At 42.8% G+C, this 27,558-nt stretch overlaps 1 protein-coding gene across 3 annotated transcripts in view; it reads right to left on the bottom strand.

Annotated features, from left to right (window-relative positions):
- GMPS (guanine monophosphate synthase) overlaps positions 1 to 25,402 on the bottom strand; it is a 69,851-nt gene extending 44,449 nt beyond the window's left edge. Inside the window, exons 1-6 of one of the 3 annotated variants that reach the window (XM_045031520.1) lie at positions 25,171 to 25,402; positions 24,202 to 24,240; positions 16,405 to 16,583; positions 5,772 to 5,886; positions 2,036 to 2,133; positions 13 to 116 (exon numbers count right to left, since the gene is read on the bottom strand). In XM_045031520.1, coding sequence (XP_044887455.1) covers positions 13 to 116; positions 2,036 to 2,133; positions 5,772 to 5,886; positions 16,405 to 16,583; positions 24,202 to 24,240; positions 25,171 to 25,197 — 562 coding nt within the window. In that variant the 5' untranslated portion in view covers positions 25,198 to 25,402. Of the gene's footprint in view, positions 1 to 12; positions 117 to 2,035; positions 2,134 to 5,771; positions 5,887 to 16,404; positions 16,584 to 18,248; positions 18,392 to 24,201; positions 24,241 to 25,170 lie in introns of those variants that run through there. The other 2 variants (XM_045031522.1, XM_045031521.1) reach the window with 2 other exon arrangements.
- Positions 25,403 to 27,558: the final 2,156 nt, after the last annotated feature.

Raw genomic sequence — 27,558 nt, 5'->3', positions numbered from 1 at the left:
CAGAATACATACCTGCTATAATGTTCCCAGATTGTGCAACAATTTTGAACCCATCAGCTACTTTATCTACACTATCTCCATGAGTGAGGAGCACGAACTCCTCCTTCTGAAGGCCCCTAAACACAGGATAAAAACAGAATCAGTGAAAGTACAAACAAAAACATCTAACTTTATTTGTATAGTCAATTGTGAAATATTAAAAATTTAAGTACACCACAGATTTTCTGATACAACTTCATATTTCTATTTTAACTTTTTGCTGAGACATTTTAGTTCAGATTGACTAATGTTCTAGGGCACAGGTTCTCTACCTTTTCAAAGCATAGATCAATTAACAAAACATCTTGGAGACCACCTTCCCTCTCAGTCTCAACCTATTCTTAGTCTTATATAACTTCTCCCAGCCAGAGAGAAAATAACTGCTATCAAGTCTTTATATGTACAGGGCATGTCATTTAAAGAACTTGCCAGTTCATAGGATTTCACTGAAACTTCAGAAGTAGTACTAGCCAAAAATAAGTAAAAAACTAAGATAGAATTTTATACTAGTCATCCAAGGGAAGCAGTATGCACTGGTATAGAAAATTGCAAGGAAAGGTAATTTACAGCTAAAGAAAGTTTCCCCTTCTCTCTTTGATCTTATATGCCACTCTGAACACTTGGGACCTTCCCACATCAGTACAAGAAATCCAACTTCTGGGTGCAATTATAGCCATCTACAATATCCTTCTACCAAAGGCTGTATCCAGTGATGCATGGACAACATACCTAGTTCTTCAGGAAGGTGTGGCCAACTGTGTATCAGTGCACTTAATAGATTTCTATCAGACCCTCTCAAGGGTCTCTTCCCACTAAGACACCACCTGTCAAGTACACATTTTAAATACATGTAGGACATTCTTTCCAGCACTAAAGTTTTACTAATCAACTCCTCAGCTGTTACATTTTCTCTCTGGAAGCTGCTTCACTTTTCTTACAGTAGGTGCACTCCATGCAAGATGAATAACCTCTCTGAAGCTCTGAACTCTGCTCAAGACAAATTCAGAGGGTTCTTTTGACAGCCAAGCCTATATTCTACTCGGACTTCTGTGGATTAACAGGGGGAAATGGGCAGTGCTTTAAAAAACAAAATTAACAAAGCTTCCTTAAGCCTGAATTTAGGAAAGGTCATAAGCACAAGCTCGTCCTGAGGGGCCTTAAACCTTACAGGATAGGGTGTGAAGCTCCACGACACTTCTGGAAGAAGAAACAGTCACAAGAATTAGGACCATGTGGTACAGTAAATTGACTGGATTCTTACAAGGGGCTGAAAGAGAGGTGCTGTGGCAATACTGAGAATCAAATTTGCTTTTATAGAATACTACGACCCAAGTTTAAAGAGACAGAAGACCTCATTAATGGTTTCAGTTTTTCCATGGCTTTCAGGAACTTGGATACCTATGGATGCTAGCTAATACCAAAGTGACCTACTGTACAACACAATGCTTCAATAGCTGTAGAACTTCCCTTAATGCAAAAATTCCCAGGCTGTGGTCCCTGGCACCCTCTCTGGGGCAACACCAATAAAGCACTCCTTGTTTAAGTTAAACATTTTAAAAATGTTTTAGAATATAACGATACAGAGCACTCCCAAGTAACATGCATAAAAGATCCAAGGGTGAAGAATATAGCCCAAAAAAACCTTACCCTTACAGCAAATGTAAAGTATAGGGTGATTATTCTTTTTAAAAAGAAGACAACATAGGGGGTTTGCTTCTTTTAGAAAGACAGAGGCCAGAGTTCTGCATACAAACATGCATACCAATATGTATGCTTAATTGGGCCATTAACTGCCTCAATATTTGTATGTGCAACTGCCTAATTTACACGCATAGTTGCAATAGCTATATAAGCAAATGGTGGGTAATTTCACATAAGCATGGGTGAAACTCCATTTTCTACTTTATAAATCTAGCCTGTGTCTATACTGTCACTAGCTTTCATTTCTAGAATGGCATTTCCTCTACCATTTTTGTGGCTAGAAGTGCCTGCATACCTGAACAGTGAGCATGTGTTATCCAGAGTAATGCTGAAAACTCCATCTTCTCTAACATCTTTTTTGTGCACTGTACCTCCAAATACCTTATTCATCATCTGTCAAATCAGAAACATTGTAATTACCTTACAGTACAAGTTCACAGTCCAACATAATTTCCATTTAATATATTCACCTTGCTCTCCCCATAACTTTAACCTGCTGAACATGACAACCAATTGTTAGTCACCGAAACCTCCTGCAGACAAGGTCACTCTTATACTAGTTATAGAATGTTACTACCAAACAGTCAGAATCTTCATTATTTCTCACTATTCAGTGATGTCTCCTCTTCTGATGGCCTCCTGTCAGCATAGCTCCTGTCACCACTCCTACTATAAATTGACTAGGTAGGCCACCATTAATGCTATTAATGAACTTTAGTGGCAGGCTTTGGATTCTACCAATTCTTCTATTTCCCATTTTATTCTTTCAAACCAATCAATATGGCTTCTCTTTGCACTGTAGGATTCTCTTGGTTGGAAGAGAATCAAGCGGCCTATTTTCACATATACTAGAGGCAATTCATACCAACATTTCATAACTAACAGGAGTTCCATTAGTATGCACTCTGGGCTAAATTCTGACTGCAGAAACAAGCACCTAGCTCTCTTTTACAACAATGGAAGATGTGCACATGTGATGGCAGATTGTAACATCGTCTCAATCCAGACCTGTAGATAATCATGTCTACATAAATACTTATTTCTAAACATACTTCCTCACCTAACTTCTTGAAATGAAATCATAATACAGCCTACATCACTTCCATTGATTGGCTAGTCAGCCATTTGTGTACCATAAAACAGATCAAACAAAAGTTATGCATCCTAGGTCCCAATAATTCTGAAATTAGGAGCCATACATAAATGTGAGACCTTTCTGGTACTTAATGTTTAAACAACTCCTATTCTGGCTGTAAGAAGAGCATAAGCAGGCTTGGCAAAATAATTTCTTTTTAAATTTCAACAGATAATTTTGATATTTAGTTTTAAGCATTTTTTAGATTTATATCCATTTAATTTTCACAACTGCAGGACAAAATGGCAGGGGTTTAGCAGTCAGACAATAATTATCTAATGACAGTAGACAGTGAGATTTAAAAAGTTAAAGCTACCTACATGGCCCTCCTGCTCTGACATCACTAACAGTGAACTCTAATAAGTTATCAAACAGCAGTTCTCTTATTTTGCCTAGCTGTAAATTTTGATTCATCATCGATGGAAATTTTTTTGTCAATTTGTGTATGGTGAAATCGACATTTACCAATAAAAAAATCTAATCCTTCCAAGCCTAAATATAAGGCATGATAAATAGCTGAAACTATAAAAGAATGGATGCATATTACAGGTGAATTATAATGTAGTGGGGGGGGGGTGAGCACTGAATGCCTAAATGCAAAGGTTTATTTTTATGACTCATTGAATAAAAAACATAAAATACAGAACTTCTGTTCCTTCTGATCTGAAATGTTACAACAGCCTTAAAGAAGAAATATTCTGTAGTGTATATTTTCTATTTCATGGTATTCTTTTTTCCTGTTCTTGCTAATTGCTTTTTCCAAGAATCAGTGAGAACTGTAATCAACCATTTTGAAGAACACATTTGATTTGGCAGTATTGGTGACTAACATATTGGTAATGATTTTAAGATTAGACATTGTTTCTACTACTACAGTATCAACTAACCCAATTTCTAGTTTCAAACAAACATGAAATCAGTTTATATATTTTTCCATCAGTAGAGTTGCTCCTGAAAACTATCCTGTTAGGATATAGATATTCAGGCCTGTTTGCAAAGGCCTATACTTTAAGAATTTAGGTGTATTCTTATCACTTAGCTAGTTATAGAGGTATAAAAAAGAGAATCAAAGATCACTGTTTGTGTAATGGCCTTCTCTTACTGTGACAGGCTAAGGCATTCAGCTAAGATGTAGTTAGGCAGCCATAAGCTGGGAAGTGTATGGTCACATCCTCACATTCCAAACTAGTTGTATTGAAATAAGGTGCTATTGGGCTATTAGGAATACAATCCTGCCCTGATATTTTTATTACCTTTAGAGAAAGGGAAGAGTCTAGAAGATAGCATTTTGTCTGGCAAGAACTGACGTATTAATAGACACAGCTGGAAAACCCTTATGTCTGTATAGATGTAGTTGTGAAATCCTTACTTCTGTATTGTTTTGTATGTTTATTTGCATGATCTCTGTCTGGTTTTGTGATTGTTTTTGTCTACTGTATAATTAATTTTGTTGGGTGTAAACCAATTAAGGTGGTGGGGTATAATTGGTTAAATAACCATGTTACGTGTTAGGATTGGTTAGTTAAATTTTAGTAAAGTAATTGGTTAAGGTATAGCGAAGCAAAATTCAAGTTTTACTATATAGTTTGCAGTCAATCAGGAAGGGGGGGGAATGGGAACAGGGACTGGGGATGGGGGAATTGGGATCATGTTTTGCTAAAGGGGGAATGGGAATAGGGGATAGGAACAGGAACAGGGACACAGGCAAGGCTCTGTGGTGTCAGAGCTGGGAAGGGGGATACTAAGGAAGGAAACTGGAATCATGCTTGCTGGAAGTTCACGCCAATAAACATCGAATTGTTTGCGCCTTTGGACTTCGGGTATTGTTTTTCTTTGTTCATGCAAAAAGGACCAGGGAAGTGAGAGGGTGAAGGAATAAGCCCCCTAACATTTCCTCCATTTCCTTTTTAATCTCATCCCAGGCTGACCCCTGCACCTGGTATGGGCCCTGGTTCTTCCTTATCCATTTATTTAAAAAATCCTTTACCCTGGCTTGCCAGAACCCGCAACTACCATCACGAGAGTTCGCTATACCCCCTCCAAGCAGCTTCGCGGACTGTTGGGCAGGGGGACTTACAGGCTGCCACTCACCTATCCGATGCGATGCATTCGAGTCACGGCACCAAGATGTTAGGGGGCTTATTCCTTCACCCTCTCACTTCCCTGGTCCTTATCAGGGCAAAATTGTATTCCTAATAGCCCAATAGCACCTTATTTCAATGTAACTAGTTTGAAATGTAAGGATGTAACCATACACTTCCCAGCTTATGGCTGCCTAACTACATCTTAGCTGAAGGCCTTAGCCTGTCACAGTAAGAGAAGGCCATTACACAAACAGTGATCTTTGATTCTCTTTTTTATACCTCTACAACTAGCTAAGTAATAAGAATACACCTAAATTCTTAAAGTATAGGCCTTTGCAGACAGGCCTAAATATCTATATCCTAACATATCCTAAGGAGTGTTCTACATGCAAAAACAAAGGGATGAGCTATTTAAATGAGCAAACTACTCCAATTGTTTATAGGAGAGATGCATTCCTCAATACCAGCTAAACTAAACGAGTTAATAGCTATGCAACTTTTTATTAAAAACATGATAAATGTATAGTAGAATCCAGAGTCAGCATAGTTAAAGAGGGAGAACATAAGTATTTCCTATGCTATTTTCACGGCAGAGCCCAGAGAAGAGTTTGTATATAGTATACTCGGTATCTTCAAAACTACCATCATTTGCGTTTTCTAAAATGAAATTCTGCATGCAAGGTTTATTTATCCTGTTAATTATACTTAAGTTATATATGAAAAAGTTCTAGAAGTTAAGTCTTAGCTGAATGTCAGAATTAAGTCCTGGACCTAAAACAATATTTGTAGACAAACAGATCCATGATTAGCACCTGCATGCCATAGCAGATTCCAAGAACTGGTTTGCCTATTGTAAATATTGCTGGGTCAAACCAAGGTGCATCTTCCGCATACACGGAGTTTGGTCCTCCAGATATGATGATAGCCCTGCAAACAAGATAGATTATAAAAGATTAAGGGAGTTCAAAATAATACACATTTACATTTAAAAATTCTTTGTTTGCATTAAATGTGGAGAGACTTATGGTGATCCCTTGCATACTTCCAGTTTGCCTGGCGCTTAAACCCTGAAACAAAGATGTCCACATTTTCCCACGCTGGGAGGGGTAAAAATGGCAACTTGCCAGGACTGAGAGCATATCAATTTGCATAACTTTTGTACCAAGACCAAACAATAGCTGCAAGCCACCCTAAAACATGATTGTAACAACTGTCTTTATTGAACTGGAGTTTTTTTGTTTGTTTGTTTTGTTTTAAATGGTAGGGCTAGATTCACAAAAGGGACTTGAGATATTCAGGCATGGGTCTCAGTCTCTCCAGTTGAAGCTATTCCACTGTGTATTATAGACTTAAAAAAATTAAATATACATTGGGCCAGAGAAAGAGAAATAGAATGACTCTATAGTCCAATAGTTAAGGCACTCACTTGAGGGGTGGGAGACCCACATTCAAATCCCTTCTCCTCAGAAGGCAAAGGAGTCTCCCACATCCCAGGAAATTGCTTTAACAACTGGGCACTCTCTATCTTTTCCTCTCCCACCCACTCACAGCTGTGAATCCCAAGTGGAGACAGGCACCATCAGTCTGGACTTTGGCAGGAACATCCTGAAAGAGGCAGAGCTTAGGACCCACCCCTCTCCTTGGCATCTGCTATTGGATAGGTTAGGCAGCTCCCCACTCAACTCGCTGGTTTTTCCAATTCTCAGGCGCCTCTCCCCTCTCCATTTATTGTAGAAGGAGCCTACGCACTTAACTCAGGGGTTTTAGATCCTACTGAGGGGGAGGAAGTAGGTGCCTCAAAACTAGGCTCTGAGACACTGAGCAACATAATGCTTAAGTCCCTTTGTGAATCTAGCCCACAGTGCTTTTCATATTCCTATCCAGATGCTGAATGGGGGGAAAAAGGAAGTACGGCTAGAGTTAAGAGATTCATTCTTCACACTTCAGGACCAGACTTCAAAGAGAAACTGCTGAGCTTCAGTTCATCTCCAAATTTGACACCATCAGCTCAGGATTAAACAAAGACTGTGAATGGCTAGCCAACTACAAAAGCAATTTCTCCTCCCTTGGTGTTCACACCTCAACTGCTAGAAGAAGGCCTCATCCTCCCTGATTGAACTAACCTCGTTATCTCTAGCCTGATTCCTGCTTGCATATTTATACCTGCCTCTGCAAATTTCCACTACATGCATCCGACGAAGTGGGTATTCACCCACGAAAGCTCATGCTCCAATACGTCTGTTAGTCTATAAGGTACCACAGGACTCTTTGCTGCTTTTACCGATCCAGACTAACTCTGATACTATTCTTCATACTGTTGAAAGCTTGGATTCCAACCTGCCTTCAGGTGGCATGAACACTGGTTCTTAGGTGCTATAGTTCTTGTAATAGTGGCCATTAAAATTATGCTGGTAAAAAGGTAGGGTAAAGGGGGGGAGGCACTAAGGATAGGTTAAAGTAACTAAAATGATATAATTTTAAGGTCTGATACCCTGTGACCATCTAGGGCTAGAAATTATTATTTTATGCTAGTGGTAAAAAGAGAATCCCATTTTTTCAAAAGATTAGAAGGAAGTAACTTGTGATGATTTGAGAGATACCAAACTTCAAAATTACTACTCATTAGTCAGCGGTTTTTGGCAATAATCCAGTACTGAATATAACAAAGTACCAGACCTTGGACCAGTGTGCCGCTTATTCCATACAGAACATCATGTTCATTAACTGAAGTGACAGTTGCAAGACTGGGGAGAAGGAAGACATTGGGTTAAAGATGGCAATAAAAGAAAACTTCTCCTAACATTGTATATAGTGCCTGCAAAGGCAACATCGCTTTCCTCATTAGTGGAAAGGGGCAACACAATGCACATGGGTGACAAGCATTAACACAGGCAGAAGTTAACCATGCAAACCCATTTGTGGAATAAAGGTCCCTTTCATTGAAACAGTTTTCATTTTAAACAAACAGGATGTTTGTCTTTGTATGTCAGATACTTAAATTATAAATTTATTAACAAAGATACCACTTGAAAAAGTATTCTATAAACTACTATAAAGCTACAGGCATGAGCATAACAAGGAATGTCTACTGGTAAGAGTGGGAGCTGTTCTGCTAAAAATCAGAAACAGTCATAATGTTAAATCTGATAAACTTAAAAGGAGGCAGGGAGAGCCCAAAAATATATCAGTCAGGAAATTATTGCTTTTAAATCCCTCACACGGAATTACTTGCTCATTAAGCACCACATGTACAGAACATTTTATAATATTTGAGAGAGAAAAAGAAACAGGGCCTGACAAAACTTTCAGCCTACTGAGGTCAAAACAATTAATTGCAGCCCTAAAAAACAGGGTATACTCTGAATTTTTTTACTTTTCCTGTTGATAAAATTCTACTGAAGGATTATTTTGTGTTGGTTTACATGAGAGTATCCAACCTGTGGCCCACTTATGTGTTAAACAGAAAATCTGCATTTGATTATGAATAGAAAATGTGCTCCCTGGGCTGCATCCTGCAAGTTTCAACTGAAGTGATTGAATAAGTTGCCACTACACGGAGGAGATAGGATCACTGCCATTCCAGCTGCCCTACCAGCATCCCATGGTGTAGCTCTGGTGTGAGACTGGAGTGTTCCTTCCCATTTACAGCTACCTAGCAGCTCCTCTAAGCGGTTCTGGCTACTTCATTGCTTGCCTCCCAATGCTGGGCTGTGGGAGACACAGATAGAGCTGAAAAGCAGAAACATGCCTCAGTTAAAAGAGAAGTTGAGACTTCTGAACCATATACAGTTCCTTGATTCTCAGCTCCAAGGCTGGGTAACTTCCTCAAGCTAGTTACACTGCCTAAGAGACCATATGCTACTTTGGGATAACCAGTTGGTTTCCACACCAATGACTCCCTCTCCCCACTTGAACCACCCCTATGCCAAGAGTTGGGGAAGGAGGTGCAGAAACCAAATACACTGACACTACACCCAATGGATACTCCTCCCATGCAGAAGGAATCATAGTTATTTCTGTTCTCTTTGTACCACCATGAGGGCTGGCTTTAGGCCGATTCCCCTGATTCCCGTGAATCGGGCCCCGCAAAGTAAGGCCCCAGAAGACAACTGCTGCCGAGGAAGGACCCTCCGCTGAAGTGCCGCCAGAAACAGTGGCAACTGAGTGAGCTGCCGCTGCTATTTTCGGCGGCAGCTCAATCGCTACTGCTGTCTTCGGCGGCATTTCAGCGGCATCTCTATCGAATCAGGCCCCGCACGTCCTAAAGCCGGCCCTGACGACCATAGTGGTGAGAATGTAGCAGAGTGGAATCTGTCTCAAAACACTAACTGAGCTGGAACTTTTTTGAAATAATCAGTTTGGTGCTTATGTTGAAGATGCTGGACACAACAGGTTTACCAAGCTAGAATTATTTTATTTGATTTTGTTGAAGTATTAAAAGCCTAGATCTTTTCCCTGGCAGATTCATCATCAAATCCAAATGTATGGCCACCATTTTTCCCTCACTTAACTCTTGACCATTCCCTAACAGCAACCAATTTCCTGGAATCTAAGGGCTTGTCTACATAAACTATCCCCGTATGGTATGAATTAAAGTGCTGTAATTATAGCAATCTACTGACTTGTGTGGACACTCTTAGGCTTGGTCTACACTACAAAGTTAGGTCAAAGTTAGCCGCCTTGCATCAACGCAATTTGCATGTGGCTACCTTAAATGTGTCTCCCACCCATGTAAGCGCCCCATTACAGCAACGCAGTAACATCACTTCCCCAGTGTTGAGCCAGGATTTATGTACTGAGGTCGAAGCAGCGCAAGTATAGAAAACGTGTTACCTATGTCAATCCTAATAGTCCTCCAGCAATTCTTTAACACTGACTTCTCTGTTCATAATTGTGAATCCACTGCCAGAGGGTCATGCAGACCGGAAGCCCTATCCCCCATTTTAAAACCCTGTACATTTTTAAAATGCCTTTTCCTGATTGTTCATCTTGGTGAGCACCCACTAGCAGCTCTCCATTGTTGTGACGCTCTGGCCCAGAGTAGACAGGAAATATTGGATCTCCTGGGCCTGTGGAGAGAAGAGGCTGTGCAGGCACAGCTACGAACCAGCCGTAGAAATGTGGACATCTATGAGCAGATTGCACAGGGGATGTAGGAGAAGCCTGAGAGGAATAAGCAGCAGTGCTGCGTGAAAGTGAAGGAACTGCAGCAAGCACATCAGAAAGGCAGGGAGGACAACAGTCAATCTGGTGCCAAGCTGCAGACATGGGGCTTTTACAAAGAGCTGTATGCCATATTTGTCTTAAGACACACACACCCCACTACCCCGAAGACCACCACTTACACTGCCGAGGAGCCGAAGTCACAGGCCGCTGCCTTGAATAGCAAGGATGAGGGTGTGGTGGTGGAGGAGGGACATGCAACCAGGCAGTCCAGGAAGCCAGGCCCTGTTTGAGACTCCACTGCAATTCAGTCAGTCAAGCACAGGCTAGCCTGATGCAGGGGAAATAACCCTGGGTAAGAGCGTAAATGTATTTACCAGTACAATGATGTACTGATGGCACCCTCAACTTAGCACTACACAACTACTGACTTTTCATCAATTTACTTGTACTACAGAGATAGTGGTATGACAATGAGCGGCACAGTTGTTAACTGCTTTTCATTCCCCTGTAGAATTGGGCAGGGGAGGTCATACAGAGCATTTCATTTATGTGCACAGGGATATCCCTTGAATCCCCCTGAAAGATCTCAATTAAACTTTTACGGAGGTATTCTGCAATCCTCTCCCAAAGTTTTCGAAGGATGGCAGCTTTATTTCTTCCTCCATGGTAGGACACTTTCCCATGCCCCTGGTTGATTTAAAATAAAGTATCACCTCCCCACCCCCAACCTTCCTTTTTGGCCCACAGCTGTTTTGGTGGGGCAGCGCTGGGGAAGGAGGGTTTGTTTCTGCAGGGCTGGGCGGCCCTGGGGCGGGGTGTTTCTGCGGGGCCGGGAGGTTTCGGCCCTCGGCTGTTTTCTTTGGAGGAATGTGGCCTTCGCCGCTTTACGAGTTGTGCAGGCCTGGGTTAGGGGTTTGTTACAGGAGTGGGTGGGTGAGATTCTGTGGCCTGCATTGTGCAGGAGGTCAGACTAGATGATCATAATGGTCCCTTCTGACCTTAAAGTCTATGAGTCTATGCCAGTTCACAATTACTGCAGTGGTGCTTGCTGAAGTTAACAGACTACTAGCACATGGGCCCGGGCAGCTTCGGAATCCAGCAGCAGCTGTGCTCTCTGTGCCTTTGTTACTCTCAAGAGTATCAGCTAAAATTACCACCGCCTGTGGAAAATGGTGCCAGTATTCAGTGCCTTTGCCCTATATGCATTGTTTCATGCAACCAATCAATTCCCTTCTCATTTCCCTCACCCCTAGCCAGAACGCTCATCATGGCTGATGCTGTGAGTGGTGCCGTGCACAAGCACTCTGAAGCAGAAGTGTCAATAAGCATGTCTTGTTTAAAACTTATGGAGAGCAAGGGACAGTTCTGAATCTTAACTTTTGCTTTCTGATATGACTATATTGACAGTGATACCTCTGTGTATTTTATCTGTAGCTTCTGTAGTTGTGGCCTTGAGAGTGTTCCCTCCCACATCTATGGAACGCCTGATCCAAATGAGGAGAAAGATGAAGACTTGAGATAATAGGTTCAATGAGGTCCTGCAAGCCAGGGCTGCATAAGACCGTGAGCAGTGAGGGCGTGGAGGGTGAACATTGCACACAGCCTGGAGAAGGAAAGAGTGAACAGGAGAAAGGCCCAAGAGTCCCGGCAAAAAATGGAGAGGGAGATGCACCAGAACATAATGGGGCTTTTCCGGCAGGAAACACACATACTACAAAAAAAGAACAGGGGTACTTGTGGCACCTTAAAGACTAGTACCCCTGTTCTTTTTACGGATACAGACTAACACGGCTGCTACTCTGAAACACATACTACAGACTCTTGTGGGTCTACAGGTTCAACAATCCTGGGCTCGCCTCTTTGTAGTCCATGGAGAACTTCCCTACACCCCACTCAACATTCCACAAGACATCAGAGGCTGCATTCCCTTCCTCTACCACCCCTCACCAGTGGACATTAAGGACAACTACAGCTTCACATATGCTGACCTGAGAGAGCCACAGCTGCTCTATGCGTAGATACAATGGACGTGAATTTTCTTTCCCCTTCTTAAACTCTCTTCCAAATGTATTATGTTTTTAGTGCATTTGCTTTTAACTTGCACAGAATTTTTTTGCAGTGTTTTCATTACTCAATAAAATGCTGTTGTTTGGAAAACAATTCATCTTTATTAGTTCCAAACATATGCTGCAGAGTTCCCAGCAGTACTGAAAGCATGCCCTTACTTATTATTGTACAATGTGATGCAACGCATAGGATCAATGAAAAAAAGCACAACGTAATAATAATAAATGAATAGAAAGCACCACAAAATTAATAGGTGCACTGTCAGTGTTAGATTCGTAGATGTACACCAAGCACCACACAATTCCTAACAGGACCCAAAAGAGCAGCTCCTGGTAGAGCACAGTCCACCACAATGCACTATTGTGGCTCACTGTTAAAGTGCTCTTTCAAAGCATCTGTGAGCTATATAGCTCCATGTTGAGCTCTTCTAATAGCGCTTGCATCTGGTTGTTCAAACTCAGCAGATGCTGCTCTACCTCCACCCTCTATCCCAGTGGCATCTTTTCCTCCTTTGCTTCACAGATATTATGCAGGACACAGCAGGCAGCTATAACCACTGGGATGTGCCCGCCTCCGCCTCCAATCTTGCGAGTAAACTTGCCAGAAATCCCATCAATCTACCAAAAGCACATTCAACCGTCATTTTTCCCCTGCTGAACTGGTAGCAGAATCTATCCTTGGTGCTGTTGAGGTGGTCAGTGTATGACTTCATGAGACAGCGAGCAAGGGCTAGGCTGGGTCCTCCAGGATCACTTTTGGCATTTCAACATTGCCAGTGGTAATATGCCAGTCAGGAAAGAAAGTCCCTGCTTACAGATTTCTCAACAGTCCTATGTTCTTAAAGATGAGAGAGCCATGCACCTTCCCTGACCAGCCAACACTGATATTGGTGAAGCGTCCCCAGCGATCCACCAACTCGTACATAACCACAGAAAAGTAGCGCTTACATAACCACAGAAAAGTAGCCCTTTCTGTTGAGGTACTCAGTGGCAAGGTGATCTGGTGCCAAAATAGGGATATGTACGCTATTTACTGCCCCACTGCGCAAATCCATCCATTTTGCCCTACACATTGCAGAGAGTTACAGTCTTGCATAGCAAGAGAGTATTACTGGTCCTGCCTACTTGCATGACAACACCCCTCACAATGGATTTTCCAACTCCAAAATGACTTCTCACTAACTGGTAGCAATCCAGGTTTTCAACCTTCCACAGTGCAATCAACACTTGCTTTTCCACTGACAGTGCAGTTCTCATTCTGGTGTTCCTGTGCTTGAGGACTGGGTTGAGCTCAGCACACATATCCAGGAATGTGGCTTATCCCAAAATTCTGCAGCCACTGCTCATCATCCCAAGCATGTATTACGGTGTGATCCCACCAGTCACTGCTCGTTTCTCAGGCCCAGATGCAGCACTCCACCATCTGCAGCTGCTTTGTGAATGCCACCAACAACCTTGAATTAGTTCTCACTATGTCCTGCAGCAATTTGTCCTCCACAAAACCATCATGTTCCCCACTGATTCAGTTATTTTTGAGGCTCTGCAAATACTGGAGGATCTTGCATCCTGTGCTTGCAATGCTTATGACAACAGCGCAGAGCTATGCAGGCTCCGTGCATCTGTCAGAGACGGTAGATGACAAGTCCTGCACAGGTTCATGGGATTTTTTAAAAAGGTGCAAAAATGATGAGATATAGATAACATTATGAGATAGAGAAAGTTGCATGCTGGGAAGTGGACCCTTTGCTCCCAGTCAGCCCACGTGACTTGTTTCTGCCCCACCATGCATTCCCAATCCTTCCCAAAAGACAACATCTGGACAGTGGCAAGTTGCACACAGGGATACCTACCCAGGGCACACTGCATTGTGCATCAACACAAGCACTCATGGTGAGCACATGCAGCACTGATGCAAGGAGCCAAGTATTCACATGCACAAGCAATATACTAACTGCAGCAGCTTTATGCCGACATAACTTGCAGCAGCCAAAGTTGGAAGTGTAGGCATACCCTTACTCCAATATAAGAATGCCTTTTTCTGAGTTAGCTTGTGTTGCTTATACCAAAATAAAAGTGTCCATGCAGGGAGTTATAGCCATATACCAATAATGGTATAACTTCCTGTGTAGACAAGCCGAAAGACTGCTCCAACATCTTTCTATTATTTTCCCATCTGGGAATTCAAAGAACAGTGAAGCAAGTTTACTTACATCCCTATAGACCAACTATTCCCACAACTGAGTTTTCCACTGCTGGACAGTGGACATCTTGTTGTTAATAGTGGATGCGTGGGATTTTTTTTTAAAAAGTGTCTAAGCAAGTTATGTGCTAAACTCACTTAGGCAATTTTGAAAATCCAATCCAGTATCTTGCAAGCTAGATAAATCCATTGTCATCTTGAAGATCAAATTTGCAAGTTTTGCTCTTCTCTCTTTTAAGATGTCCTATAGCCACAGAACAATTACAATTTAAGCAACAGCACTGAGACATGCTTCTGCCCCCGACTTAGAGTCACAAACAAGAATCTCTCTCCTCTGCAACAGGGGACCAATTTCAGAGGTGAGCACAGCACAACTTCTATGACCATTCAGTCCAGAGAATGTCAGCATGGAGCCAGATTATTTCTACCACAATTGACACTCAGTCATCTAGGAACTAGAGTGAAAACATCAACTAATTTAACAAATATCATGAGAAAGCCTGAAGTGACTACTTTCAATCATTGCTAACATGGTCCAGATTTAAATGAACATCTGTAGAGGTAGAAAGCTTTGTATCCTGTTGCCAGTTACCCAAAACAACCAATAACCCTGACATCATTGTAGATCTTCCTCAGCCTTGGAACAGTGACCCTTTGAATGAAAGTGTTTTGCCAAGTTTTAAAAAGTAATTATTTGCAGTGCCACAAACCTGGTAGCTGACAACACAACTATTGTATCTCATCACAGAGGTTCTGAAGAGACTTCAGGTTGTGTGTTGGAAGGAGAGCCTCTTTCTTTAAGATAAGAAACACAATACCTGTGCACCCCATGGACTGCTCACACAGTTCAATGCAGAACTGAGACCCTAGATAGTTTTAAGATACCACACTGGAAACAACATAACATTTTCTTTAAGTTAATTTAATGAACAAAAAGTTTTTTAAAATTGATTTTAATAGGTGTCCACTTTTCAAAGATTTGATTGTGGGGTCTTAAAACAAGTTACTGCAGTTACAAGTATTTTCCATCTTCAATTCTAAAAGGGAAAGAGTTGAGTGCACAGGGTGTATCTTCTATATTAGATATGCAATAGTGCAGTTATGTCTGCTATAGTATGTCATCTGTGTTTTCTAAAGAAATGTAATGAATTCAGATTTTTACAGACTCATTAAGTTATACTGGCATTCTACTAGAGCAACAACAATCATTGGCTAGAGAAAAGCAATTCAACAAAGCAATTTCTGTTGTGTGCTACTTCCAGAACAGTAGTGTGATGCGTGTGTGCTGCATTCTTGGGATTTTTACTGGACTGGCATTATGGTACCACAATACTAGATACTCAAGTGATTTGTATAAATCTGTAAGACGGGGAAAACAATTTTTTCCTTAAGAGAAAAGGACATACATCTGTAACCTCTTTTTTTAAAAGCTAAAACAAATGTGTAAAGCATTAAGCAAATTGGAAAAAAAAATTTTAAATAAGCACTATCAGATAACAGTTTACTCACCTCCCAGAAAGAGTCTGGCATGATATAGCATACCATTTCCAATTTATATAATTATTTGATGGAACTACAAATATTTAAGTGTTATGTAATTTTCTGTAAAAGGAATGATGCAAGATTTCTTATTTACTATCACCAATATTACTTAAAAAAGCCAAATGTATTTTCCTGTTGAATGGCTATCCAAAGGTTAATATTAGACTTATCACAAATATTTTACATACAAAAAAGTTACCCCCTCAAAAGACTCACATAACAACAGAAAATGACCTTAGGAAATAGTATTTTTTAACAAAATTAAACCAAATGTCAGAATATCTAGTATATGAAAGCAATAGGCAAGTCCTTGTGCTAGTTTCCCCAATGAAACTCATGTGACCCTGTTAAATTAAAGATAACATAAGCAGTGTTATCACCACAGTGAATAAACTAATTTCGTTGCTGAGATCCACAGATTCCTTTGCATTTAAATTAAAAACAAACAAAACAAACAAAAAAAGAGCCTACCGGAATCCTTGCTCCTTGATTGCAAAGGCAGGAGTCTCCAAAGGAAAGATCTCAGATTGGACAAACAATTCTCGTACTCGACGATCTATGACTTTTCCATACTGAGCTCCAGCATCGAGTATTACCACTGCCCCCTCATAGTGATACTGGCCATCCTGAATATCTCCAGCATTCTCCAGCTGCAAACATTATTGACATAAGCACTTTATCAAAACAGTTAGACTATTAGCGCAGAGTCAAGACAACAAATCAAAGCAAGTCTCTTCAAAAAGAACACTGATTGGAAAGTTAATTATTAAGGGCACAAATTCAGTCCCCAGGTGTGGAAAGTCCCTTAAAGGAATTCTTTAAGATGTAAAGTGTAACATTTACATTACATTAAAAAGGAAAAACATTTTAATGAAAAAGCCTTATTATAGACTATATACAGCTATACATGAAATAGCGGGATATAGGCAACCTTAACACCACATGGCAACCCATGTGTGCCATTTGCATGGATGACAATTTTATCAATGATTAATATAGGGTGCAGCCATTTTCTCCCCACCCACATCTGCTTACTCACCAGGCCAAACCCTGGGGAAGAAAGGACACTTCTACCACATCTTTCCACTTATAAAGTGGTGCACATGACCCACCCACCAATACCATCATTCCAGCTTTTGGAGCAGTGGCATTTCAGAGAACATCAAAATAGTGTTTCATAAAAAGCCTAAAACAGAATATGGTCATTTTAAAAGTGCATGAATTGAGCCCTATTAAAGAGGTACTGAACTGACAGCCCTAGAGACTGAAAGGATACCCCAAAGTCAGTAGCAATACAAGTTTTCCCATACCATCCCATTATGTATTCTCAATGCTGACCACCTAGAAGTGACCACCTATAGAAGGTGAAAACTGTAGTTCACATTCTATGCTTATTCAGTCTGATCTATCTACTAAGCTTGCCAGATGTCACAATTCCAAAGTTGCCATTTTGATGCAACTTTCCAAACAGTTTTGTTTCAGGGGTAGGTTTTTTTTGACATTTTAATTACATGTAGCTTAAGAAACCTGTTCCTTGATTTTAGATTGGGAGAAGGAAGAACTGAAGCCTTTCAGTGTATTACTCAGGCAGACATTACCCAAAACTTCATTCAGACAGCAACCCTCCTTAACATTTTGTTTTCATGTAAGTGCAAGGTTATACTATTGTAAAGTAATTATAAGATGAACCAATTACATAAATAGTAGCTGCAGAGTCATTCTGGGAGAAAAATACAGTAGAAGCTCAGACTTACGAACATCAGAGTTACGAACTGGCCGGTCAACAAACACCTCAGGCAGCAGAAACCAAAAAAAGCAAATATGTACAGTATTGTGTTAAACTTAAACTACTAAAAAAAATAAAGGGAAAGATTTAAAAAGATTTGACAAGGTAAGGAAAGTGTTTCTGTGCTTGTTTCATTTAAATTAAAATGGTTAGAAGCAGCATTTTTCTTCTGCATAGTAAAATTTCAAAGCTGTACTAAGCCAATGTTCAGCTGTAAACTTTCGAAAGCACCACCATAATGTTTTGTTCATAGTTACGAACATTTCAGCATCATGAACAACCTCCATTCCCAAGGTGTTTGTAACTCTGAGGTTCTACTGTACTTTGTGTATTGGGACCACTGCAATTCAGGATTATAACTGCAGTGCAGTGACCTTTCCCATATAATGGTTTGATATACAGAGCATCCAACACATATTACCAACACTACCTATTTATTACTGATATAACTTTTACTGATAATTAAGCAGAAGTGGCTTGTCAAGAGCAAGAGAGCTAAGCTACTTTGTTTCAAAGGCCTGCAACAAACCTCAGAGAGACGAAAGGGACCAAACACAGAGAAGGTATTAATACTATGTCCTCTTTCAGACATCAGCAGCTTCCAAATAAGGGAGTCTGCCCTTCAGCTCTACAGACAGTGCTCCCACTTTGGGTACCAAAAGTTCCTCTCCTTCAGGTTCCACTTGGGATGGATTCCCCATGAGTGAAGATTCTATCTACTGTATTTTCCTTGTATTGCTACTGTGAGGCAAGAATGTTCTTCAACTTCTACGGCAACACAACATTCCAAAGACAATTGAGATAAACACTGAAGCATCTTTTACTTGTAGTCTAGCTAGCCCTGACTTATTTAAGAGCGGAAGATGCATGGGAAGGTTGTAAGGTGACCATGGCTCAAGAATCTAGAGCTGTAAACTTTGCTGGTGCTTGCTTGAATTCCCCTATAAAGAGAGTAAGGAAAAGAAAAAAGCTGAGACTTTCTATAGCCTATTTCAAGGTTGGAGTCTGTCACTTAATTTCTCTCATTAATAACACCACCAGTGGAATTAAAGTGGTAACTGCATCTCTGATAAGCAGCAAAGAGTCCTGTGGCACCTTATAGACTAACAGACGTATTGGAACATGAGCTTTCGTGGGTGAATACCCACTTCGTCGGATGACGAGCCCTGAAAGTGAGAGGTACCATGCATGCATCCGACGAAGTGGGTATTCACCCACGAAAGCTCATGCTCCAATACATCTGTTAGTCTAAGGTGCCACAGGACTCTTTGCTGCTTTTACAGATCCAGACTAACACGGCTACCCCTCTGATACTCTGATAAGAAGCAGTTAGTAAGATGGTTTCTTAGTCTTGGGCCAGATTACACACAATGTAACTTTAGTTCATACTGTAGTGAGGCCGAGTGGCCTCCCTCCAAGCGGGAGAGCAAGGGTCCACTACATTCCCCTTGGTGGGCATAGCCTAGCCTGCTCTGCCCCCCCAGGGCAGGGCCAGAAGTATAAGAGGAAGGCCCTGCAGCCCAGCTGGGGTGGAATCCCCAGAGGAGAAGGATGCTCCTGCCGTTCTCAGGAGAACCTATCCTGGCTGTCTGATAGCCACAGAAGTGGGAGACCCCGACGAGGAGTGGCCCGGACTACCGGCCGCAGTGTACCCCAAGGAGCCTGACGAGCCCTGAAAGTGAGAGGTACCAAGCCCTGGGGAGGCAGGAAGTGGCCCAGGGGCAGCCATGGAGCAGCCGGCTGCGGAGCCAGGTGTGGCTCAGTTGGCATGTTGCGGATGGATCCCCGCTGACACGGGGGCAGCCAATCCTGCCTCTATCAGGACCCTGGGCTGGGATGCAATGGAGTAGGGTGGACCTGCATCCCCCTGCCACTCCACCCCTGGGTGGTCGACTCCCTACACTGTGCAGGGAAGCTCCTGCTCTGAAGAAGGAGCCTCCCTTACCAGCTCCCTTATAGACTGTTGCCTTGCTGGCTGCCTGAGCCCCACCCAGGCTAAAGCCAGCCTTGAGACTGGCTGTTTGCTGGCAGCCTGAGCCTCCTCAAGCCCAGGTCCAAATCAGCTCCATAGACTGTGATCGCCTTGCTGGCGGCCGGAGCTCCGCCCTGACCGAAGCCAACCCACTTTTGGCCGGTGTTTAATTGCTGGCAGCTTGAGCCTCCTCAAGCCGAAGCTAAAGCCTGGCCATGACTGGCTGGTGCCCGGCCCTATTGTGGGGCTGGGAACTAGAGGACCTGGGGGGCCTTGCTCCACCTCGGGTGGAGACAAGGGCCCTAGACTGTTCTGCAGCTTCGTGCCTTGGCCAGACAAGCCCAAAGGCAACCTGAACAAGTGGCCTCCCTCCGAGAGGGAGAGCGAGGGTCCATTACACATACACACACAAATATATAACACACACCAGAATTTCCTTTATTGCGTTTATAACTTAAAACTGTGGGTTTGTTAAATTAATTAATGAAAAGGTAGGGTTTATTTGGGGTTTTTTGAAAACACTCCCCTATTCTTTGTGTTAGCTCATTAATAATCCAGCAGTAATGAAGTAGAAAGAAAAAGTCTAATATGACCACTCTTGAAAAATGCTACTGTAGTCTTTTAAAAGAATCAGAGAATCAGCTCTTATTGCTGAGATCAATGAAGAGCCAATTGCTAAGAGCTGGTGGCCCCACATTTAATTCATCCTTTAACAATAACTATCAAATTCTGAATAAAGTCAGATTGGGCAATCTGATATGACAATTACCCTCCTAAATCCTCAATTTAAACACCAGTACTATCTTAACTTCTTTTGACAGGACACACAAATTACAAGAGAAAAAGATTATTAAGAGTTCATACACCAACATATAGTGCAAGAGAAAGTGTTGAAGACAACAGCTGTTGCTAGAAGAAGATAGATCTCTCCTAAATTCCATGAGTTCTCGAAGATAATTACTAATGGCTTGGAGATCTCTTCAGCCAGTTCCTTAAATATTCTAGGATGTATTTATCAGGCCCTGCTGACTTGAAGACTAACTTGACTAAGTAATTCTTATTTGTTCTTTCTCTATTTTAGCCTTAGATCCTACACCATTTACACTGATGTTCACTATGTTAGTCATCCAATCACTGCTAACCCTTTTTGTGAAACCCGAAACAAAAAAGGCATTTATTTAACACTGGCCATTGCTGCATTTTCTGTTATTGTCTTTCCCTCCTCATTGAATAATGGGCCTACCCTGTCCTTGGTGTTTCTCTTACTTTGAATGTATTTATAAGATGTTTTCTTGTTACTCTCTATGTTCCTAGCTAGTTTAATCCTGGTTTTTACCTTGGCCTTTTCAATTCTATCCCTACATGCTTCTGGGGTTTTTTTATATTCATCCTTTGTCATGTGACCTATTTTCCACTTTTTGTATGACTCTCTGAGTTTCAGGTTGTTGAAGATCTCCTGCTTAAGCCAGTGGTCTCTTACCATACTTCCTATTTTTCCCATGTGTTGGGATAGTTTGCTCTTGTGCCCTTACTAATGTCGCTTTAAAACCTACATTCTTAAATATGTTCCTGTAGTATTTCCATTTAATATATATTCAACAAAAAGAAACACAGCTTTAGGCCTTTGACAGGTAATTCTGAATTCATTAAGCAACAGCACATTAGGTCTAATGGGGTGCAAATCTAAGTTAGTCTAACTCACATATTAATGCTAAATATGACACCATGACAGCAATGGGACTGCACGTGTGTTTAAGCTAGGACAGAATCTTATTTATTGATTTACAGCTTGGCTAAAAATAAGAGCTCTCAAATACAAATTAGATAAAGGAAGCTTTAGTTAATAAAACAGAACGTGTTGTAACTTTTACTCAGAACAGAAAAGCATGGGGAGGGTGAAGAGGTATTACAGAGCAAAAATACAACAAGGCCTTTTCATCTCTCTTGGGATATTAAATATTTCTATTCAACTAATTTAAGTCACAAAAGTTCACATTAAATACCATGTCATATGTGAAAAATGTACAGTTATCTGTGAATATCAGCCAAATAAGCCCATTGCACTACTACAAAATAGTCCTCTTATGACTTTAATTTGCTGGCAGTTTCACAGAGAAAAATCTAAGAATTCTGAATCTTAAGGCATTTAAAAGTTGAAATTCAAAATCAATATATTGAAATTACATTATCACCAGTTACAGCCCTGTGAAGTTTGATCCCCCTATCCAAACTGCCTTATATTAACTCTCTCGGCAGTCCTAAAACATTCTTTGTTCTATTACATTTTTTAAAATTGACCACAATATTAAACGAGCCTTGCAGAAAACATGAATTGCTACTTAAGTATATAAATATATATAAAGATAAATTACAAATGTCTTATTCATCAACTTCTCTTAATTTCTGAATACTGTTCTAAAACCATAAATATATACACACACACACAAACACCCCGAACACAGTGTTAAAAGTGTGTAATGTTGCAGAGACATTTTATACATACATAGTATATTGCAAGACTTCTATTAACCCAGTTTTAAGTTTGTGCAGTACTCAAGAGCAAATCTGATTTTCTGGGTAGCTCAGACCAAAGAATTCATACTTGAATGCCTAAACTTTGGCACCTGAATTTGTATTCAGGTGGATAAATAAGTTGCCTGACTAATCACAGGTGCTAACACCCACAACTCCCATTGAAATCAGGGGCTTAAACAAGCCAAAACTGAGTTTTGGATGATCTTTTTCAAGCTAGTGTAGGTTTTATTTTGGTTAAGAAAGCTATAAAAATGTATTTGGATTTTTACAAAGTACAATAGAAGAGCACTGATCCAATGTTTTTGTCACTGTTTAAAATCTTTTAAAAATATACATAAATGAAACAGACCCATCAGTTACCCCAGATCAAATCAAATAACCCAGCAACAACATTAATACAACAAATTAATCAACCTCACACTTACCTCCCCAGACCCAGGCCACCATTACCTAATCCCATGCTATAGGCATTTCCTCATAAACAAGGGTTGTGGGCCTTGCACAGGGTGACCAGATGTCCCGTTTTGGCTGGGACAGGCCTTAAAAAAGGCCTCTTTGGCAAAACTGGGCATTTGTCCCATTTGCTCTTGCCAAATGATCATCAGCCAGCAAGAGCAAACTGGACAAATGCCCAGTTTTGCCAAAAAAACTGGGGTGTGACCCCTAGCAGCGAAATAGAGGAATGTGCGGGGGAGAGGAGCGTGGCAATCCCCTTTGGGGCTGTCTACAGCAGAAACCTTTGCTGCTTTATCTATACTGGTATAAAGTGGCAAAAATACTCAAACCTAGCATGGACACAGTTACACCATAGCTTGTTCTGGTTTGCAAACTAAAATAAGATGTCCCATACACCATATAAAGTACCTTTATAATGGTGTACCTGTGTCAGCAAAAAACTCACACCCTAACAAATACAGTTATACCCATAAAACTTAAGTATATAAATGTGAATCCATCAGTAGAGTCAAAACCAAGTAAAATGCATTTTGACTTAAGCTCTCTTATGTATATTACTTGAGTTCATTAATTACTGCCTGTAGTACGCTAAACTGAATATTATTTATTGCCAGAGCGTGGTCCTGAATCATTAGAAAAGGCATTCCAATCATGAGACTCACACTCCCACCCCATTACTGCAAATACATAAGCCCTGATCTCCAAAGAAGTCAACAGGGCCTGCACAGGCATCTCTTACATGGATCTGGCTGTAGGACTGGGACCAAAATTTTTAAAGCATTATGGGATTCTTCAGGATAAAAGTCACTATATAAATAAAAGATATTAACAGAACTGTCTTGTTTTCTAGTTAAGACAAAATAAAATTAAAGGATCAAAAAGAAGAAATAAGGTAACGTTAAATATACAGTGCTTGTGATAGCTCTAAAACACTTGGGGGAAAAAGTAAGCTAGTTGAAGGAGTTCAAAAATAAACTAGTTCAAAATAAAAAAAGGTAAATTTGAAGTAAAGCGCCTCTGAACTGGAACTGAGCTATAATGAAGTCATTGTGAATCTCCTACCCTATACATCCTCAAGGCCTATGAGTAATAGAAACAGCAGAGGAGCCAGGCACATGCAGCTCTTTACAGGCAGAGGTTTGCGGCAGTATTGTACAGGGGGCTCACAAGATCTGATAATTAATTCAAAATTCCTTCATAAAGATCATGGGCTATGAAATACCAGACACTTCCCCTCCCCATAAAGCCCCATGGATCACATACCATCCACTATATTCAATGTTTTCAGCTTTATTTCATAAATTTGTAGAGTTAAAGGCCAGAAGGGTCCAAGCATTTAATCTGGCCTTCCACATGCCACTAAAATGCAACCATAGATACCCCTGCCCCAAATCCAACAACATGTGCCTGACTAAAGCATAAATGCACTGCAAATTTAGGTTGGGCACCACCTACAAAAACTAGGAGAGCAAAGGGTACCCTTCCCCCAGGAGCTAGTAGGAGTATTATTCAGTCTTACTTGCTGTGCAAAGGGAACGGCAGCTTTTGACTCAGAAAACTGGAAAAAAAAAAAGACTGTTTTCTCCCCACTATGGGATTATCACTAGTACAAAGCTACTGAGCAGATACTGAGAAGGTTGGAGATGGGGAAACCTGTGCTCTTTTCCCCATGGAGTGATGGAGAAAGGAAAAGACCAGGACACTTGGGTGCCATGCCCTATGCAGCAATGGGGACCCATGCCTCAAGCCAGCAATACGGGGAAAGCACTGGAGGAAAGTGTGTTGTTTCCCCCATCCACTGAGTGGGGCACCCAGACTCCACCACACTCAGGCGGTGTGTGGGTGTGCAGCTGGCACCTTTACTGTTCTCACCCCAAATCCCTGGGCTGGACAGGGGAAAGGCTCTACAGCTGCCCACTTGCGCGGCTTCCCCCAACCTGCCGCTAACACACCGGGGGCGCCAGTGTTTCTCCTTCGCCCCTTTATCCCCGCCCTCATGGGGCACCTGTGGGGGGCAAGCGGCGGCATCAGCGGTAATGCAAAGCCCCGGCCAGGGAGCACATGGGCGCTGCACAGGGAGGCCACAGCCAAATGTCCCCTTCGCTGCCCCCCTTCCCCCAGCGGTGCCGCTGCCTGCGCTGGAGGTGGCGAGCGCCAGGCACGATGCCCCCTCCCCCGCTGCCTGTAACATGTGCCCCGGGCGGCGCTTCCTCCCGCTGCAGGGAGTCCGGCCGGGGACTCGCATCAGGGCGGCAGCGAGCTCCCCGCGCAGGGGGCGGTTTCGCCGCGGGCGATCCTGGGCGGGAGCCCGAGGAAGGGCCTGGACGCGGGGTCCCGGCTCCCACCAGCCGAACGCACAAAGCGCCCGGGAGGAGGCTGGCAGGCCCGGCGCGGGGAGTGTCCTGGGGCGAGCGGCCGCGCGGCCCGGGCTGCCGGGGGAAGGGGGCAGCGCGCTCGCTCGCTCCGGGGCTCCCGCCGCGGCACTGACCTTGGCGTCTCCATTGCACAGAGCCATGGAGCCGGCTGGGGACGGGCCGCCGCGCCGCGCCGCGCGGCCGGGGACGAGGAGAGGGCGCCCGGAGCAGGGGGAGGCTGCCGAAGAGCCGCCGCCGAGATGAGCTAATCCTGCCCGTGTGCGCCTCCGCTCCCCCTCTCCCGCCACTGGGAGGAGCCGGGCCCGGCGCCGCCCCGCTCCCTCCTCCTGCTGCTGCTGCCTCCGGAGGGGGCAGGCGAGGCAGCCGGTTCCGCTCCTGCCGCTGGGGGGACTGGAGGGGAGGAGCGCGGAGTCCCTGGTTCGGCCCAACGGCTGGGGGGGGGCGGCGTTAACGGCTGGTTTGGGTTTAGCGGAACGACGGGCTGGCCGCGAGCGGCCTGTGGCCGGGGCTCAGCGCGGCTCCCAGCGTTCCCGCTAGCTCGGGTCCTGGCTGGGAGGAGCTGCCCTGGCACCGTAGCCCCTCAGCCCTCGTCCCCCGTTTCCCTTGGCCCTCCCTCCTTCAGCCCGCCTGCCCTTCCAGCAGGGGCGGCTCTAGCTTTCTCGCCGCCCCAAGCACGGCAGGCTCAGGCTGCCTTCGGCCGCGCGCCTGCGGGAGGTCCCCGGCCCCGAACTGCCGCGGAAAGCGCGGGCCAGGCGGACCTCCCGCAGGCAAGCCGCCCTCGCAGGCACCGGCAGGCCGCCCCCGCTTGCCGCCCCAGGCACGCTTGGAGCGCTGCTTTCTAGGCCTCATTGCAGAGGTTTCCCTTGCTTCTCAGTGTGCCCCCCCCCCATCTGGGCTGACTGGCTTCATTAAACCCTCACGCCTGGCCTGTAACTCAGCCCCTCTGCGTCTGCTGAACCCGGGTGCATCTCGCAACCAGCGCAAGTGATGGAGGCGCCATCTCACTCCAGACCCCTCTTGAAAGCTCAAGTAAAGGCGCGCAGGGGCCTCTGTGCCTCCAACTTGGACAGACCTAACTTAACCAGAGGTGAGTTGCAAACCAAAGGAGACTGACCACTCTCTGGAGGCCTGTCTGCGCCGGCTTCCACGCACGGAACAGCTGCAGAGCTGAGCTCCCCTGCAAGCAGCTGGTAGATGTTCTGTTGCTGTGCTGCTGTTGCTGTATACAGCTAGATAACTTACAGGTAGGAAAGGGAAAAGAGAGAATAATGAAACTGGGAACTGTTAGGTCCTGAGCGTGGCTTTTAATGGACTGTCTACAATTGTCTAGGCTGAGTGGAAGAGCTTGAGGGCGGCCAGGGAAAGAAACGATCAGTTAAAACACATGTAAAAAGAGAAAAGTATGGGGACATAGAATAAATAAAACTCCTTGTCGTGTTTAAACATTTCAAAAGACGTCAAATGTTAAGGGTCTTCCCCCTGCAATCAGCAATATATAATGACAGTGTACCAAATGTCAAGATGCAAAAAAACATAGAAACTAATGTTGTTAGTCAATTTAACAAGCATAAGTATTCTATTTAAATATAAATTAGCTGGTGTGATGATATCTATGTGATAACCTGCATTTATCATGGAACTTTGATTTCTCACCTGCACTCAGCCCACAAAATACATCTCCCCTGCTGCTATTTCTAACATTCCAGAACTTCCAAGAGCTGCTATTTTCCTCCAAAATCAACCTATCACAAAAATGTTTCCTCCTTTTCCCTTGGAAATAAAAATTTTGCCCACAGTTATTGGTAATGAATGGGCAATATTCAGTCCTGCAATGCTGATAGCTGCCCAGTATGGAACAGAAGAGCTCTATGGACTTCAAAAGCATCTCTCTTTCACTAACAGAAGTTGGTCCAATAAAATATATTCCTTCACCCATCTTGTGTCTCTAATATCCTGGGGCCAGCCTGGCTATAACAACACTGCAAACAGGTATGTTTCACACATTCTAGCACATATGGTCTGATACCTTTCAGCCTGTGCGTTCTAAAAGCAGAATCAGGGAGATTCTCAACTAAATCTTGCCAAAGATTTTTTTATGAAATGTTTTCTTTGTTGAAAAATTATTTTTTGGAAGTTACTTTATTTGCTAAAAATGGTCAGCATTGTGAAAGGGTTTTTTTGTGTGAAAAATTGCTTTTTGATATTTTTCAAATGTTAATTTTTATAAATGTTTTTAAAAGTATTTTTAAATAGTCATAAAAACTTAAAAACAAATGGATGGCTCTGTTTTAAACACTTTAAGATGAAAGGAACTTGGACTTTTTTGGGGGGTGGGAAGGAGGGAATAAGTTTTAATTTTTCATCCAGCTGTATTTCCAACTTTCCAATGGATATGCAGTACTTGCTTCTAGCCCATTTAGGAACCAAGGCCCCAGTCCTACAAATACTTAGGCACAAATTAGCCCCCAATGACTTCAGTAGGACTACTCAGGGCAGGAAAG

The sequence above is a fragment of the Mauremys mutica genome, chromosome 9 (assembly GCF_020497125.1).
Source record: "Mauremys mutica isolate MM-2020 ecotype Southern chromosome 9, ASM2049712v1, whole genome shotgun sequence".
Classification (NCBI taxonomy): domain Eukaryota; kingdom Metazoa; phylum Chordata; order Testudines; family Geoemydidae; genus Mauremys; species Mauremys mutica.
The sequence above is the reverse complement of the archived record's forward strand: the minus strand, read 5'-3'. Positions and strand labels throughout refer to the sequence as shown.